Source organism: Lactuca serriola, chromosome 8 (assembly GCF_051521515.1).
Source record: "Lactuca serriola cultivar US96UC23 chromosome 8, Lser_US96UC23_V15, whole genome shotgun sequence".
NCBI lineage: Eukaryota > Viridiplantae > Streptophyta > Magnoliopsida > Asterales > Asteraceae > Lactuca > Lactuca serriola.
In genome coordinates, this window is record NC_136415.1 from 69,939,615 (window position 1) to 69,958,766 (window position 19,152).

The 19,152-nt window shown below is 41.1% G+C and overlaps 1 protein-coding gene and 1 pseudogene across 1 annotated transcript; both read left to right on the forward strand.

Annotated features, from left to right (window-relative positions):
* Nucleotides 1-1,550: 1,550 nt before the first annotated feature.
* LOC145066998 (toll/interleukin-1 receptor-like protein pseudogene) lies at nucleotides 1,551-2,548 on the forward strand (annotated as a pseudogene).
* A 17-nt stretch (nucleotides 2,549-2,565) lies between these two features.
* Nucleotides 2,566-3,243, forward strand: LOC145066999 (disease resistance protein Roq1-like). The gene has a single exon (XM_079014229.1). The coding sequence runs from the start codon at nucleotides 2,566-2,568 to the stop codon at nucleotides 3,241-3,243; it is 678 nt and encodes a 225-aa protein (XP_078870355.1).
* The last annotated feature ends 15,909 nt before the right edge of the window (nucleotides 3,244-19,152 follow it).

The window sequence follows — 19,152 nt, forward strand, 5'->3', positions numbered from 1 at the left end:
AATTTAAGACAATTTATAATAAAATTTAAATTTTGGATCAAAAGTATAAATTTTGAAAGTTGGATAATAAAAATGGTTTGACTTTTTTTCATAGGTTGCTGAAATTGACATGATATTGGTCCACCAGTTTTATATTTGTTCGACATACATCTGGTTGTAATTTGCTGATAGCCGCCTTTTTGTTAAAGGATGCATTTAAATTTGGATCCATGGTAATGGGCTCCCTTTTCCATTACAGAATCTACAAGGGTGTAATTCCACATCTCGTTACATCAGTGTGCTTCAAGAATTAATAAAAGTAAGCTTTAATTTTTTAAATTGTTATAACATCCGGTGGACATATTTAAAATATTAGGTAATTTCACCAACCATTCAATGTGAAAACAATGTTAAATGATAGAGAAAAAGTCACCTAACATTTGTTAATATTGACTTTGTTTTCATTTATTTACACTACTCGGGTTAGGTACTCATATATTATATGGGTTGATTAAAAAAATTATTAAATAGGAAACTAAATGACATTTGGCGTAGTTGTATCACGAGTTGAACGATATGTCACTCAACCAAAAAATATTGTTCAAAATAACAAAAGGATAGTAATAAATCATAAATTTTCAAGGAAATATTTGAATTTGAAGACAAGTCAATTTTCTAATATATTTTATAAAAAACTAATATTTCTTTAAATGTGAGCCCTTGAAAACTTATTTAAGAAATATTTGCAACCTTACTAATATAGTGATGGAAAGAGTTGCTAGGTTTATTGAAGATTTAAATCTAATGCATTGGAATATTTTGAGTTTTAATTTGAGCATTTTATTTATTTTGGGACTGGAATCTTACATTAGAACTGTTTAAAGTGTTCATGAAAGGAGACGAGAAAGATGAAAGAGAAGACATAATGGGTATATTTTATAATTTTAACTTGTTGGGTTCTGCGTTAAATTCTCTGGGGACTAAAAGCGTTATGGAAGTGAGAAAAAAATTCTATTTCGGACCCAAAAACCAAAAAAAAAAAATAAACTGTGGATAGCGACATTAATATAGTTTGCTCTCTTTCAATTTTGTGGCAAACTAATATAAAACATTATCAAATTACACAAAAAGTTAAATTAGAATTTAAACAAAAATCTTTTTTTATTTTTATTGAAAATGGCCCCATTCAAAAATTTCTTCCGTGTTTTCTTTAAAAGAAATAATTTATGATGACATCAATGGAAAAAACAAGTCACATTATGATGCTAAGTGATAAAAAAACTCTTGAGCTTTTGTTTTGAAATTTCCTGGAAAGTCATGTCTCCTTATATTTACTTCATTTCATTTCATTGATGTGCCGAAACCACATACATTGTATCTCACAAGTCAACATGTCAGTCTCATATTCACTTCTATATTTACTTCATCTCATTTCATTGATGTGCTGAAACAACATACATTTTATCTCAACAGATCAACATGTCAATGTCATATTCACATCTCTTTATATTTACTTCATTCCATTTCATTGATGTGCTGAAACCACATCCATTTTATCTCAACAAATCAACATGTCAATTTCATATTCACCTTCCTCTTCTCCTTCTACTCCTGCCTTTTATTCTCAATCGTGGAAGTACGATGTTTTTCTAAGCTTTAGAGGAGAAGATACTCGTAAGACTTTTGTAGATCATCTCTACTCAGCTCTTGATCAACAAGGGATCAATACTTACAAGGATGACGTGACACTTCCTCGGGGAGAATTGGTCGGCCTATCCCTTAAGGAGGCTATCAAGGAATCACGGATTGCCATCATTATATTCTCTAAAAACTACGCAAATTCGTCATGGTGCTTGGATGAACTTGCACACATTATGGAATTCAAGGATATCAGAGGGCAAACCGTTATGCCCATCTTTTATGACGTGGTTCCCTCTGCGCTGCGAAAACAAAAGCGGATATGTAAAGAAGCATCGGTCAAACATGAGTTGGAGAACAAGAAGAAAGTTGAATCTTGGAGAAAAGCACTCATGGAAGCAAGTAACATTTCTGGATGGGAAATCAAGCACATTGCCAATGGGTAATTATCTTCTTTTCTACACTTTTTATGCCTAACTCATGGTAAAGTTCATATTTATCACCCGTTGTCCATTTAAACCCGCCCGATGTACAATTTGGAAGTCCATTAAGACCCAATTGAGGGTGTGTTTATTTAATTAAATTAAAAAATTAAGGGCAAAATAGTCTTTTTAGGTAAGACAAGGACCAAGCGCGTAACAAAAACAAACAATAAGGACCTTCTGAGTTAAAAAAATAAATTAGGGACTAAACGCACAAATTACCCTAAACCATAGGGACCATTCATGTAATTTACTCTAAAATCTAAGAGGGCACACTTCCTTTATTTCAAGGAACATGGACCTCCTTAATTTATCCATGATAGTTATCATGTGTTAACCATGCTTGAACATTCAATATGTGTAGGCATGAGTCAAGGTGCATCAAAGAAATTGTTGACACAATTTCACATAGGTTGCATCCAGTAACCCAAGTGCTGATAAGAACCTGATTGGAATAGCCGCTCACATGCACAAATTTATATCATGCCTAAAAATTGGGTTAGTTGGTGTGGTCATGATTGGAATATGGGGTGTTGGGGGTGGTGGTAAGACTACTCTTGCATCCTCTGTTTATGATATAATCTCTAGCAAGTTTGATGATTTCTGCTTTGTAGAAAATTTGCGGAAGGAATCAAGTAAGTATTGTTTGGTTAATTTGCAAGAAAAAGTTCTTTCTAGTGTTTTGAAAGAAAAGCAAGTGCGCGTGATACTGGGTAGGTCATGCTACAGATACAGAACCGTCTTAATTGTTCTTGATGATGCCAATCATCTTGACCAACTAAATGTGTTCGCTGGATCACAAGATTGGTTTGGTGAAGGAAGCCGAATAATCACATCTAGAGATGAACATTCTTTTATTGAACACAGAGTAGATGTGATACATAAAATTGTTTTAATAGACAATGATGAGGTTATTCATCTTTTTCGCATGCATGGACTTAAGCCCATTGAGAAAAGGTTGCTCGTTAGAGATGAAAGGGCAATGGTGTTGGTTGCAGTTTGGATTTTTCACCGTGTTAGAAGCATAAATATGTGGACACAAAAGGCTCTCATAATTATTTGGGATGGAAAGTTTGATATGCATGATTTGACAAATTTCATGGGACGCTATACTGATAGAGGGATGTTGGTTCAAAAAAAATGAACAATGCGAAATGCTGAAAAGCTCTCGTGTATTATTCAGTGAAAAACAAAGAACAAAAGGCTGCAATATATAGCAGCACTTACAACTGAAAAAGTAAATGCTGGAAACATGAAAAGACTAAAAGTAAAAGCATGAAATATGAAAGACTTCAACAGTTATGAAGACACACACGAGAGCACTTTATTTCACTTTATTTCACTGACTTTGAATCAGTCTTCAACACCCCCCTTTGATTCAAAGCTTCCAATGCCAATACAAGCTCGGAGACGCTGAAAACGTGCAGGCGGAAGAGCCTTAGTGAACATGTCGGCCAATTGTTCTTCAGTAGGACAGAACTCCACCCATATTACACCTGCTGCCACCAAGTCTCGACTGTAGTGGTGCTTAATTTCAATATGCTTGGTACGCCCATGCATAACTGGGTTTCTTGTCATGGCAACTGTTGATTGACTGTCACAGTAAATCACAGTTGGTTCCCTTTGTTCCTGCATAATATCACCCATATGTTTTCGTAACCACACAGCTTGACACGCGGTAATTGTGACCGCCACATATTCCGCCTCAGTTGATGATAAAGCTACCGTTGCTTGCTTCTTTGACTGCCATGAAATTATTCCAGACCCAGTACTGAAACAATTCCCTGTTGTACTCTTTCTGTCTTCTTGTGATCCTGCCCAATCACTGTCACTGTATCCTTTTAGCACAAACCTTTTCGAGTTCAAATACCAGATACCATAGTGCTTGGTACCAGCTAAGTAACGAATAATTCTTTTGACAGCTCCATAGTGTTGTTTTGTGGGTTTGTGCATGAATCTTGAGACTACTCCCACTGCAAAACTTATGTCTGGTCTTGTGTGAGTGAGGTAGATTAACCTCCCAACTATGCTCCTGTAATTTTGAGGATCTGTCATTCCTGTGCCATCTTCACATGTTAGCTTTTCATTGGTGTTCATAGGAGTTGTGACTAGTTCAATATTCTCCATGTTGAGACCCTTTAGCATGTCTGATACATATTTTTCTTGAGCAATAAAAATACCGGTGTTTGTTTGCTTTATTTCGATCCCAAGAAAATAATGTAGCTTTCCAAGGTCTGTCATTTCAAACGTCTTCATCATCTCCATTTTAAATTGATAAATGAGCTCTTTAGACGACCCTGTGTAGATCATGTCATCAACATAGAGACTGACTAACATGATCCCTGCATCACCTTGCTTCCTGAAATACATGGTGGGTTCACTAGGACTTTTCTGAAAACCATTGAAGCGAAAGAAGTTGTCAATCTTGCTATACCATGCACGCGGAGCTTGTTTAAGCCCATATAATGCCTTCTTCAACCTATATATCTTCCCTTCTTGCCCAGGAACAATAAATCCTTAGGGTTGTTGAACAAAAACTTCTTCTTTTAGGTCCCCGTTTAAGAATGCCGACTTAACATCGAACTGGTAAACTTCCCATTGTTGTTGTGCAGCTAATGCAAGAATTAACCTTATTGTCTCAATTCTTGCCACCGGTGAGAATGTTTCATTGAAATCTACACCCTGTTCTTGTCGAAAACCATGAGCAACTAATCTTGCTTTATGTTTTTAGAGACTACCATCCGCATTGAACTTTTTTTTAAAAACCCATTTCAAAGGAATTGGATGCTTACCAACTTGAGGTTCCACCAGATCCCATGTCTCGTTCTTTTCGATCGCCATAATTTCTTCCTCCATTGCTTTCTTCCAGTTAACATCTTGAAGTGCCACATCTGCTGAGACTGGATCACTAGCGAACAGGGCTAGAGTGCTATCATAAATGTCATTCAAGTTCCTATATCTGAGTGGTGGAGTATCTGGAGACGACACATCAGAAGAGCCAGGTGTGGTCCTCGAGGGCGTAGCAGAAGATGATTCACAGTGAGTAGAGCTCGGATTCGGACTTAATGGAGGAGACATGGGTGTATTGATCGGATGATCATGCACTTTATCTTCGACATTTTCAAATGAATTTGGCTGTGGCATTAAGTTTGTGTGAACCGATGTATCCACATAACTTGAATATTCTTCAAAAATCACATCACGGCTGATAACAATATTCTTATTTATAGGATCGAATAACCTGTAGGCTTTTGACATTGTACAATAGCCCACAAAGATGTATTTCTTGGACTTCTCTTCTAGCTTGTGCCTATTTGTGGTGACCAATGCATAGCATAAACAGCCAAAAACACGCAAATGATCAACAGTGGGCTTGAACTCATACCAGGCTTCGAAAGGTGTTTTATTCCATACTGCTTTGGTGGGTGACAGATTGAGGAGATACACAGCTGTGGCTACCGCTTCTGCCCAAAATGAGTCAGACAACTTACTTGTTTTTAGCATTGATCGAGCCATCTCCACAATAGTCCTGTTCTTCCTCTCTGTGATTCTGTTTTGCTCAGGTGTATAAGGAGCTGTCAATTCTCTTCTTATTCCTTCTTCTTCACATAATGTAGTGAATTCCTTTAACATAAATTCACCGCCTCTATCAGTTCTTAGAATCTTGATTACATTGCTTCCTTGTTTTTCGACAAGGGCTTTGAATTTTTTGAAGTTCTCAAAAGCTTCAGATTTCGATTTGATGAAGTAGACCCAACACATACGAGTGAAATCATCAATAAAAAGCAAGAAGTACTTACTCCCCGAGTGTGATTCTGTCCTCATTGGACCACATATATCTGCACATACTATCTCCAGTTTTTCTGTTGCTCGTCTTGCTTGCCCCTTCGGAAAGGATCTTCATGTTTGCTTACCCAAGACACACCCTTCACACACATGGGTAGAATCTTTTATGGTTGGCAGACCGTTCACCATTTGTTTGCTTGTTAATAGTTGTAGACCTTTTACATATAAATGACCATATCGATAGTGCCATAATCTTGACTCATCATCCTTGCTACTCATCATCATATATCCTTCTTTTCGTGAAAAATCTACTGGAAACATGCTATTTCTAGTCATTTTTTAGTATAATAGAACTTCACCATTTTGTTTCTTTACCACACAAGCATCATTTTCAAATTCTACCTTCAATCCATTTTCAATTAACTGGCCTACACTTATCAGATTGTGGGCCAGACCTGGTGCAAAATGAACATCACTGATGAGTTTATCCTTTCCGTCGATGCAAACCGTCACAGCTCCTATTCCTTCTATCGCAACTGGTTGGCCATTGTCGAGACGAACACATGATTTTCCTGTCGTGTTCAGGCTTTTGAACTTGTCACGTACACCGGTTATATGATTAGAACATGCACTGTCTATATACCATATCTCCTTTGTAACATCAACCGGATGAATGTGGGTCATGAACAAGTAATCTTCCTTCTCTTCAAATTCCTCTTCAGTGTACTTTGCTTGGTTTGGCTTTGTCCAACAATCTTCTTCTTTATGACCAAACTTCTTACAATGATCACATTGAACCAGTGACCCTTGTGATCTCCCTCGACCACGACCACGAGATGATGCTCTGCCTCTTCCTCGACCAAAGGAATATCTACCTTGTTCTCCTTGGATCTGAAATGCACATTCTCCATCTTGAGTCTGAGATCTGTTGATTCTTGCTTCATGTGTTTGTAGTGAGCCCATCAGTTCATCAAAGGAAAATGTTGCAAGATCCTTTGACTCTTCAATAGCCACCACAACATGGTCGAATTTAGAAGGTAGACTCCTCAATACTTTTGCAACAACAACTTCATCAGAGATTTTATCTCCATAAGCGCGCATCTGAATCACAATCGAAGATGCTTTTGCAAGATACTCTTGAACGGTTTCACTTGGTTTCATGTTTAAGGTCTCGAACTACCTTCTTAGGGACTGGAGTTTAACTGTGATCACCTTTGCTGATCCTTGATATTCAGTTTTGAGAATGTTCCAAGCATCTTGTGATGTGTCTGCTGCAGCAATTCTGGGAAAGATTGTTTCATCAACAGCTTGTTGGATGAAAAACAAGGCTTTTGCATCTTTCTTTTGATTTTCTTTCTGACATGTCTCATTTGTGCTTGCTTCTACATACCCATTTTCAACAAGATCCCACAAATCTTGTGACTTGAACAAAGTTTTCATTTTGGTACTCCAGAACTCGTAGGAGTCTCCCTTAAAGATTGGAATTTGAGGGTGAGACATGCTAATAGTGTTGAGGTTCTGTGCCATCAAAACAAACCAGAGAGACTTAGGAATGCAACCTAAGCTCTGATACCACAATGTTGGTTCAAAAAAAATGAACAATGTGAAATGCTGAAAAGCTCTCGTGTATTATTCAGTGAAAAACAAAGAACAGAAGGCTGCAATATATAGCAGCACTTACAACTGAAAAAGTAAATGCTGGAAACATGAAAAGACTAAAAGTAAAAGCAGGAAATATGAAAGACTTCAACAGTTATGAAGACACACACGAGAGCACTTTATTTCACTTTATTTCACTGACTTTGAATCAGTCTTCAACAAGGGAAACATGGTAACAATCATGAAAAATGTTGTAGCATTTGGAAGAAGGAAAGCATTGTGAACATATGTGCTACAGATGCAAAGGTAATGGTTAATCACTCTTAGTGCAACCATGACACCATTTTGTTCTTCTCTCATCGAAACAATGATAAAATTGAATCACAATTTTTTCTTCAGGTTTGTGCAGACATGAAAAACCGTGGGTGGATTGATTTTAAATTTAAACAAAGACTTGATGTTACAGGTCCATTGCCCGAATATTTTCCAATATGGGAGCTTTCTTGTTTTACAATGATCAGCCTTATGCAAAAACAACTTTCAGAGGGTTATAAGGTAATCCTTATTGCTTCTTTAATCAAACTTATAAGTACTTCACTATAATTTTTAAATTAAGCAGCTATTATTTTTTTTATCAAAGTCAGTGGAAATGATATACGCATGAAAGTTGGGCGCTAAACTTAGGGATGTAATCGAGCCAGACTCGTTTGAAATTAGTGGGGTTGTTTCTTTGGAAAACTTTACCTAAATATTGGAAAATGGTTATTTTTTTTCTTTAAATAATTCGGTATCGGACCAAACGAAGCTGAAACCGAGTCGGCTGATGTTTCAGTTCTTTACTTTTTTATCTTTTCTGTTTTGATTTTTATTAGAATATAACACGCCATATATAATTAATGATAAATTTGTATATGTGGCTATATTTCTACGTACAAACTTACTAAAATGCATGTAAATTTTATAAGAATAAACTATTTTTAAATGTGTATTTTTGGAACAAAAGTATTATGTAGTTTTTTTTTTCAAATGTGATTGTTTCTAACCATGCCACGGTGGGATCATAAGGGAATTTTGGGTTTCTATGTCATATATGGCCTTTATATCCAAAAACATATCATGAAACTGAATAACCTTATAAATATGGATGATAGTCCTCGCCATGGGTAGTGATTCTTTTCCTCTTTTCATATCAGGTTGACGTTTTTGATATGTTGCTGCCACGAACCAACACTAGCCTGACACTTGGTGATCAGGGCATTACTTATGGATATAATGTGACAGTTGATTCTGATGACAATGATGAAGACAGAAGAGTGATCCCTTTGCTTCATGAGACAAGGAAGAATGACAGGGTAAAGAGGGAGATTTTGGAGAGGTTAGAAAAGGGAAAGAACAAGTTAAAGAGAGATGTCGTGGATAGGATGGAAGTGGTGCAGAGGGAGACGGTGGAAACATTGGAAGATAGGATTGTAAACAGGATGGAAAGGGTTTTTCATGAGAGGATGGACAGGTTGGAGGATAAAATGATGGAGAGAATCAATAGCTTGGAGAAAAGAATTGTGGAGATCGAAGGGAGCCTTGTGGAACAAGATGAGAGGCTAACAAATAAATTGAAGATGGAAGTAGGGGTTGTAGAGAGGATGGAGACTTTGACAAATAAATTGGTGGGGAGGACAGAGAGGTTGAAAAATAAAATTGTGAAGATGGAACGTGAACTAGACAATAAAGTAGAAGATGTTGAGAATTAAATGATTCAAAGCCTACTAGATTAGAAAGATTAGGTAGGTCTTTTTGTTACTATACTTTAAGGGCATATTTATTTTGTGATCGTCTGGTGTTGAAATGAAACTGTTAAACATATGTTTATATTATAGGGTATCTAAATGTACTTATCAAGCCTATATATAGGATTGTATTTTACGCTTCTAATTAATACAATCAATTACTCTTCTACTTGGTTTAACTTGGTATGAGAGCCAAGTAAACCCTACCTACGACACTAAACCCTAGCCGCCGAAAAGTCTCCTACGACTTCAAGTTGTGTTTAACTCCAATCATTGGCAATCAACTCAACCTTGTATGGCTACTATTACTGCCTCTACTGCAGAAAAGACATCACATAACTCCCATTAATTTGCTTTCACCTTCTCACCCGTACTGGAAAGCAATGCTTGAACCCTTTCTCATCACCAACAATTTATTCAGCCATGTAGATGGCACAATTCCCTGTCCACCACCGAAAGTGGTTTCTGGAGAAACTGTTGCGAACAACCCTAGTCATCCTCGATAGATAGCCAATGATGCTCATGTCCGGATGATTATCATATCCACCATCTCTAAAGCTTTGTTTCAACACGTTCAAGGGATAACCTCCAGTTCTATGGCTTGCCCTAGAACGGGCATACTCACCAAACACTACCTCTCATGAATACACTCTAAAAACCCAGCTTCTTAAAATCGCCATGAAAGGCGATGAATCTCTACATAGCTATCTAAGCAGGGCTCAAGAGTATGCCACAACCCTCACCAACATCGGTGAACCAGTGAAGGATAAACATCTCGTCATGCTCGCAATCTCGGGACTCATGGAAGAATCAACGGTTTGAAGTCAACTCTTTTGGCTCATCATCCACCAATCAACTTCAACGAGTTAGGTCTTCTAAGTGATCATGACTACATGATCAACAAACCCATCTCAAACCCTGCTACAGTACCTGCATCACCATAGGTTTTTGCTACCTCTACCAGAAACGCCATTCAAACTCTTTAACAATTGGCATCTCAATTAGGTTTTCAATTAAATCCTATTACCTCCCAACAACCTTCTCCATAAGTTTTTTATTCCTCCCATCCACCCAACAACAATCGAGGCAATCTTCGTTGCAAAACCCGCAACAATTACTCCCGCAATCAATCTCAAAACCAAAATCGGGGGCGTGATAATGCCAGCAATGGTACTGGTTCTAGACAATTTGCATGGGCTTCTACTCAAAACACGGTGTATAGTCACTGTAATCATTATGGTATTGGCCACCTCCCCTCTTAATGTCCAAATCAACAAAATTTTGCCCAACACAGACAACCTTCTCAAGCCAACTTTGTTGCCTTCTCTGATCACGGCTCTAACTCTAGCGCAACCTGGTTTCCCGATACTGGTGTTAACACTCACACCACACCAGATGTAACATACACGTTCAGTTATCGTGTTTTTGTAACTTTTAAAATGTAACATCCGGGATTTCAGGTAGATTAATTATTCTTTTTATTTTGAGTTTTCTGGAAGAACTCGGCGAGTTGGTGCGTAGACTCGCCGAGTTGAGACGCGATTTCTCACCCGGATTGATGCCCAGATTCGGCGAGTCGCCTTGGTAGACTCGACGAGTCTGCGCTGTTTAATGAAACCTTAATTTCTCGGGTTTGAGGCATATTTAAAGGGCCTTATGGCCGTCATTTGCGCTCATCAGTCCCCAGAGTGAAACCCTAGAGCATTTGAGCGATTCAAGTGAGGGAAGGAGCCATTATTGATCTTGGAGTTATTGCCTAGCAAGGAAAGAGGAGATCTAGCCAAGAGGAAGCAAGAGAGGGGTGGATTCCTGAAGAACTGAGGTCCAGGACATCACAACTGAGGTACTATTCTGAATCATTCTCTATTATTGTGATGTTCATGTAGATTTAAGGCTTTTGAACCCATTTGTGGCTAGATCTAGTGTCCTCATGGTCCCTTAGCGAGTTAAGGTCCTGGATCTGGACCCATAGAGGTCCAGAGCACCTCTTTACCAAAGCTTTATATGCATCCATGGAGGTTTTGGCTTGGGATCAATGTATTTGAGGCTAAAACACCATTCATGAGCTATTCGATGCTTAATGAGCACCAAGACTTGGACTTTGCATGGTCAATAAGCTTAAGGAGACTGGATCTATGAGTTAGTGAAGCGGATCTGACCTCAGAAGGTCGTTTGGGGTTGTGCATGGAATGCACTCGCCGAGTCCATTCCCAGACTCGGCGAGTTGGTGCGGGTTGTTCAGTGATTACGAACCAGGGGTTGAGTAACCGAGTCGGGTGAGTGACTCGGTGAGTCGGAAGAGATTCAGAGGGATCGGGTTCCCGTAGGGACTCGGCGAGTCCACGCCAGACTAGGCGAGTTGGGTCGACCGTTGACCGTTGACTGGTTTGACTTCGTGGTATTAGTCAGCCAGAGTCAAGGTAGTATTAAGTAGAAATATGCTTGTGTTGTAGGAGGACGATAGCTCGGGAGATCGAGCACTAGTGGTTACGAGATTTACGAGTTACCAAGATACGCGAGGTGAGTCTTCTCACTCTACGTTACCTTGAGTGGTAGTTATGTGTGACTGGAAGGTCGTATGTGATTACATTGAGTATTATGTTATCCTATTGTATGTGACATGCTATGCATTATGTCTTTGTGATTTATGCTATGCGGAGTTTATAGACCGGACCGGAGGGTCCAACGATTCATGAGCCGGAAGGCTCAAGCAGACCGGACCGGAGGGTCCAACGAGCTTAGGACCAGAGCGTCCACAGAGTTGTGGGACTGGAGGGTCTCACTGAGACACATTGACCAGATGGTCAAACAGAGTTATAGCCTTGAGTGGCTAATGTGTGTTGTATGTGGTATTTTGGGGAACTCAGTAAGCTTCGTGCTTACAGTGTTTTGGTGTTATGTGTTTCAGGTTTCTCTCAGGATCACGGGACGGCACCGGCTCAATTGTACACACCAGAGAAAGAGTCATGTTTTGAGAATCCTGGTTTATTATGCAAGTGAAAATGGAGTTATGTTTTGTAATTCGATTATGAATGAGGTTTTAAGCAGAGTGTTTTTAAGAATTAAACGATTATTTTTAAATGAAAAATTGTTTTGAAATTTTTGGTGTTACAAGTTGGAATCAGAGCCTTGGTTTGAGTGATTCGGATGCGCCTGCGGGTAAATCTGGACTCAAACTGAGGAAGTAAGAAAAGTTTTCAAGGAAATAATTTTCTAAAGCGAATAAGAGTTCAAAGAGAAAGCGAGAGAGAGCAGTGTGTACAATCAGCCAGAGCCCGAACGGTGATCTCCCAAAATACCCTTACTTTTATGTTATGAGATATTTATGATGCACTTTATGAGATATTATTGCATGCTAGAGACAGGCTAGGTATTCCATATCTTAGGACTAGAGTGGCCTGATTTGTGATGCCTTAGCCTAGGAATTGCTGTTATATGCGATGTGCTTTTGAGTATGTGATGAGTGAGAATATTTAGTTGGAATCCTTTAGGGGATTTGAGTAGAGGAGTAATCTAGGGGAGATACCTAGATAAGTACCGTGGTACTTAGAGAAAGAATAGTTAGAACCCGCGAAGGGAAGAGTTGTAGAGTTCGGTGGTACTTTCGAGGATGAGCAGAGCAAGCGGAGTTATCACCCAAAGTGAGTCATATATATATATATATATATATATATATATATATATATATATATATATATATTCTTCGATGCTCGAATGCTGCTTGCTTTGTGCTTTGTGGAACTCTCGATGATGGGAGTCAGCTACCAAGCGAATATGACGATATTCAGGAGGTAGATGGCTGGCATCATTAGGAGCTCTTCAGCAGCTGATGGCAGAGAAGTGTGGGAATCTAGGAAGAGCCTAGGGAGTAACCTTAGCTAGATGAGTGCGCTGGCAGAGTAGAGAATTTCGCTGGGGAGCGAGCGCGCGACGGAATTGATGATCGAGAAGGTCGAGCAGCTACTTAGGAGCTCCGGGATAGTCCGTGTGGAAAGTATGGGTAGATGTGACAGGTAGTATGGGCCCATACTACTGAAAGCAGAGGACCCATACTTGATACATGGAGTATTCTGAAGGTTCTAATGAGTGGATGGAGGAGCGATGTTATGGTTCGAGTACCATACATCGAAGCGTATTGAGGAGTGATGTTATGGTTCGAGTACCATACATCGAAGTGTATTGAGGAGTGATGTTATGGTTCAAGTACCATACATCGGAGCAGATTGAGGAGTGATGTTATGGTTCGAGTACCATACATCGGAGCGGATTGAGGAGTGATGTTATGGTTCGAGTACCATACATCGGAGCAGATTGAGGAGTGATGTTATGGTTCGAGTACCATACATCGGAGCGGATTGAGGAGTGATGTTATGGTTCGAGTACCATACATCGAAGCGGATTGAAGAGTGATGTTATGGTTCGAGTACCATACATCGGAGCGGATTGAGGATTGATGTTATGGTTCGAGTACCACACATCGGAGCGGATTGAGGAGTGATGTTATGGTTCGAGTACCATACATCGGAGCGGATTGAGGAATGATGTTATGGTTCGAGTACCATACATCGGAGCAGATGGAGGAGTGATGCTATGGTTCGGGTACCATACACTGGAGCATATTGAGAAGAGATGTCATGGGATGAGTACCATGGTTCGTAGTGAATGATGCTTGTGTTTCTCCGGTTATCCGGTCACGATTGATGAGGTAGAGATTAGACGCTATGGTTTTAGGCCAGTGGGCCATGATTGAGTTCGAAGAGGCGTCCCTTGAGAGGGAGGTCGAGAGCCTATCATAGTATTTTGGTAAGGAGTTAGAGGGAGGGGAGAATTTCGGTATGAGTTGAGCAATCAGTCGATAGAGGAGATGTCACCTTCCATGACCTGAGTGGTGCTATTTATGTTCGTGTGCGGAACATGAGAGGCCCGATGTTTAAGTTTCGGGTTTGGGGGTAAAACCCTGCAGGTTGTCATTGATGATGATTTTCCATCAGAGTATCAGGTAGCATGTGTGCTGCGAGACAGTGATTTACCATGAGCAGATAGTCAGTTGGGACTGAGATAGTCGAGGACCATGTTGCACCTATTTGAGTATAGTAGGGCGTATTGTAGAGGTATCAGTGGGGAGTCCAGTCGAGTTAATCAGTGCAGTGGTTTTTCTATCTATGTTGGGTATTGAATATGGGAGTGGGTCCCTGTTCTTGGGATGATCCATGTGTTGGAACGTCGGTTGATGAGTCGAGGTGGGGGAGTATGATGATTTCGTGGTCCAGTATATGAGTCAGTAATGTTATTGGACAGTTGAGTTGTTTGGTATGGGATTGGTACGAGACTTGGAACGACTAGAGGCAGTCGTGACGAGAAGTTCTTGAGGATTTCATCTGAGGTTCAGAGTTATGAGATCGATTGATTTCCTTAAAGGGGATTATCGGGCGTTGTGTAGCACTTTCCAGGGGCAGGTGCGTTATTGCTGGTGAAAATAGTTCGTGAGGTTGTTGATGTGCCAGATAGTGATGGTTCGAACCCTAAGTGGGGGAGAACCGGGTGGTTTATTGAGAGAACCAGAGATTTGTGCAAGAGCGGTTAGGGGTTGGATGCAGAAACCTGCGGCTTGAATTCATGGGATCAGGGTCATTGGTGATCAAGGAAAGGTGCAGGGCGAGATAATGCATGTGGTATATGTCTGAGAGAAGGATGGGTGTCTCCACGGCAGGTGACCAATGGTCAGCAATCTGGTAGTGGTCAGAATCGTTTCAAGTGGAAGACTCGTAATGATGGTATGGGCAGTTGAGAACTTCTGGGTTGAAATATGGATAGAAGGTTGTCGAGTAGCCAACTCCCGGGCTGGGATGTGTATTCTTGCTTGGATTTTGAGCAATAGTGGAAAGGGTTTCGGAGGATCATCAGTGTGTCCTGAAGGGTTAGTGCCTTCCTTGTATTCCAATTGAATGTTTGGATGCACTGAAGTTGCGCATTGAGTGATATAGGAAATTATTATGGGATTCAAAGGAAATGTATTGTTGTATGTGTATGGTGCTGGGAGTAAGGGAATCAGTGGTAGAGGCAGGACATGGTGATGCTCTGTTAGGGTGTTCTGTGGTTTCCGTGTATAGCGTCCCGATTTCAGAGTTATTTAGAGTCTTGGGTTTAAGATGACTAGTGATGTATCATGTATCCACGGTTCCAGTGGGAGCCCTTCGTGTATTGTCATCAAGAGGGATTATTTAAGGAAGCGGATCTCCGCAGAGGTAGGTTCTGTGTTATGGCGGTTGCCGCCAGAGTCTGTAATGCATATCGGGGCAAGTGTGTGTGTAACTATCTATGATAGTCTTCGGTGCATGAGTTAGTGAACATAGTGTGGCGTTGTAATGAGAATGAGAGTACTGGGTGAAGCTACGGGGAGCCGTAGTATTCACCAGTCAGAGGGTGTTGTGATGCTACGGGGAGCCGTAGTACTCACGAGTCAGAAAGAGAGAGTCGTGATGCTACGGGGAGCCGTAGTATTCACCAGTCAGAGGGTGTTGTGATGCTACGGGGAGCCGTAGTACTCACAAGTCAGAGGGAGGGAGTCGTGGTACTACGGGGAGCCGTAGTACTCACTAGTTAGTTGGCGTTGTGATACTACGGGGAGCCGTAGTACTCACTAGTCAGAGGTTGTCGTAATGTTGTGGGAAGCCATAGTACCCACTAGATGGCAAGAGAGTGTGATGATGGAGTGTTCTCCGATAAGTGCATGATGCAGAAGAGTTTTAGGCTTGAGTAACCCTAGTGTTGAGTTTTTGGAGCCTAGTGGTTAAACCGGGGCAAGACTGGGGTCTCCGTCCGTCTCTGTCGGGAGGGTCAGCGAGGCGCGCGGGAGAATATGCGCAGCAGATGCCAGAGGTTAGAGTTGAGTCGATCTTCGATTGGATTGTATTTTTTATGAGGAATAGGGAATTTCGTGACTTGTGTGTCACTGAGCCGTGATAGTGGTCACGGGGAGGAAGTTAGTGAGATGTTTTGGATCATGTTATGTGTGACCTTTGGGGGGGGGGGGGTTCAGCTGTGGGGCCAAAAGCTGACCTGGTGCTCGGTATCAAAGATGAATATGAGAAATGAGCTAGAGTTTGCCATGGTGATGTCTGCGGACACTTCAGAGCGAGCGAACGATTCAGATGCTCGAGGATATGTTTCGGGCATGTGTATTAGATTTCGGGGGGAAATTGTGGCCCGTATTTGCCCTTGGCAGAGTTTTCCTACAACAACAGCCATCTTTAGTGCATCAGTATGCCGCCCTTTGAGCTGTTGTAGGGTAGGGGTTATTGGACCCCATTTGCTGGGGAGAGGTAGAGCAACGTGTGATGGGAAGTATAGAGATCGTGCTTCAGACGTCAGAGCAGATACAACAGGTCAGGCAGAGGTTGTTGACCGCTCAGAGTCGCCAGAAGAGTTATGCGGACAGGCGTCGGTCCGAGCTCGAATTTTTGGTCGGTGACCTTGTACTCCTGAAGGTCTCTCCTTGGAAACGAGTGATCCGATTCAGGAAGAGGGGCAAGTTGGGGCCCCGATATATCGGTCTTTTTCGGGTGATCGCAAGGGTGGGCAGGGTAGCATATCGCTTGGAGCTACCCGCGGAATCGGAGCGGATTCATAATACCCTCCATGTGTCTCAGATGAGGAAGTGTATAGCCGATGAGTCGGCAGTAGTACCGTTAGAGGACATTCAGGTGGATGCGAGCCTGAACTACGCGGAGAGACCAGTTGCAATTGTGGATCGAAAGATCAAGCTTCTGAGGAACAAGGAGGTGCCTCTGGTACAGGTTCAATGGCAACATCGGAAGGGATCCGAGTTGACCTGGGAGCCAGAGTGGGAGATGCGGGAGCAGCATCCAGAGCTATTTCAGGAATGAGACTTTGAGGGCGAAGTCGGATTCAAGTGGGGGAGAATTGTAACATCCGGGATTTCAGGTATATTATTCATTTTATTTTGAGTTTTCTGGAAGAACTCGGCGAGTTGGTGCGTAGACTCGCCGATTTGAGACGCGATTTCTCACCCGGATTGATGCCCGGACTTGGTGAGTCGCCTTGGTAGACTCGGCGAGTCTGCGCTGTTTAATGAAACCCTAATTTCTCAGATTTGAGGCATATTTAAAGGGCCTTATGGCCGTCATTTGCGCTCATCAGTCCCCAGAGTGAAACCCTAGAGCATTTGAGCGATTCAAGTGAGGGAAGGAGCCATTATTGATCTTGGAGTTATTGCCTAGCAAGGAAAGAGGAGATCTAGCCAAGAGGAAGCAAGAGAAGGGTGGATTCCTGAAGAACTGAGGTCCAGGACATCACAACTGAGGTACTATTCCGAATCATTCTCTGTTATTGTGATGTTCATGTAGATTTAGGGCTTTTGAACCCATTTGTGGCTAGATCTAGTGTCCTCATGGTCCCTTAGCGAGTTAAGGTCCTGGATCTGGATCCATAGAGGTCCAGATCACCTCTTTACCAAAGCTTTATATGCATCCATGGAGGTTTTGGCTTGGGATCAATGTATTTGAGGCTAAAACACCATTCATGAGCTATTCGATGCTTAATGAGCACCAAGACTTGGACTTTGCGTGGTCAATAAGCTTAAGGAGACTGGATCTATGAGTTAGTGAAGCGGATCTGATCTCAGAAGGTCATTTGGGGTTGTGCATGGAATGCACTCGCCGAGTCCATTCCCAGACTCGGCGAGTTGGTGCGGGTTGTTTAGTGATTACGAACCAGGGGTTGAGTAACCGAGTCGGGTGAGTGACTCGGTGAGTCGGAAGAGATTCAGAGGGATCGGGTTCCCGTAGGGACTCGGCGAGTCCACGCCAGACTAGGCGAGTCGGGTCGACCGTTGACCGTTGACCAGAGTTGACTGGTTTGACTTCGTGGTATTAGTCAGCCAGAGTCAAGGTAGTATTAAGTAGAAATATGCTTGTGTTGTAGGAGGACGATAGCTCGGGAGATCGAGCACTAGTGGTTACGAGATTTACGAGTTACCAAGATACGTGAGGTGAGTCTTCTCACTCTATGTTACCTTGAGTGGTAGTTATGTGTGACTGGAAGGTCGTATGTGATTACATTGAGTATTATGTTATCCTATTGTATGTGACATGCTATGCATTATGTCTTTGTGATTTATGCTATGCGGAGTTTATAGACCGGACCGGAGGGTCCAACGATTCATGAGCCGGAAGGCTCAAGCAGACCGGACCGGAGGGTCCAACGAGCTTAGGACCAGAGGGTCCACAGAGTTATGGGACTGGAGGGTCTCACTGAGACACATTGACCAGAGGGTCAAACAGAGTTATAGCCTCGAGTGGCTAATGTGTGTTATATGTGGTATTTTGGGGAATTCACTAAGTTTCGTGCTTACAATGTTTTGGTGTTATGTGTTTCAGGTTTCTCTCAGGATCACGGGACGGCACCGGCTCGATTGTACACACCAGAGAAAGAGTCATGTTTTGAGAATCTTGGTTTATTATGCAAGTGAAAATGGAGTTATGTTTTGTAATTCGATTATGAATGAGGTTTTAAGCAGAGTGTTTTTAAGAATTAAACGATTATTTTTAAATGAAAAATTGTTTTGAAATTTTCGGTGTTACATAAAAGTAAATAATATTATGAAATATTATATGATTATGAGTGTTGAGTTCTAACAGATAGTTTTTTTTACTAGAATTTAAGTAGAACTATGTTTAGAACCGTTCAGAAGGTGATGGGAAGTCTTATAATATTCCGATCAAAAGTTAACTATTGAAATTAACGAAAATATAAAGTTGAAAATAAGTAAAATTATATTATTGAAAGTTGTAAAGAATCTCATTAGAAACATTTAGGCAAAAACCTCATCGAAATCCGAGCTATAACGAAGAAGTTATGACTCC

Bases quoted from the DNA above. Each gene is read 5' to 3' on its own strand.
- LOC145066999 (XM_079014229.1), top strand. From the start codon at position 2,566: ATGCACAAATTTATATCATGCCTAAAAATTGGGTTAGTTGGTGTGGTC.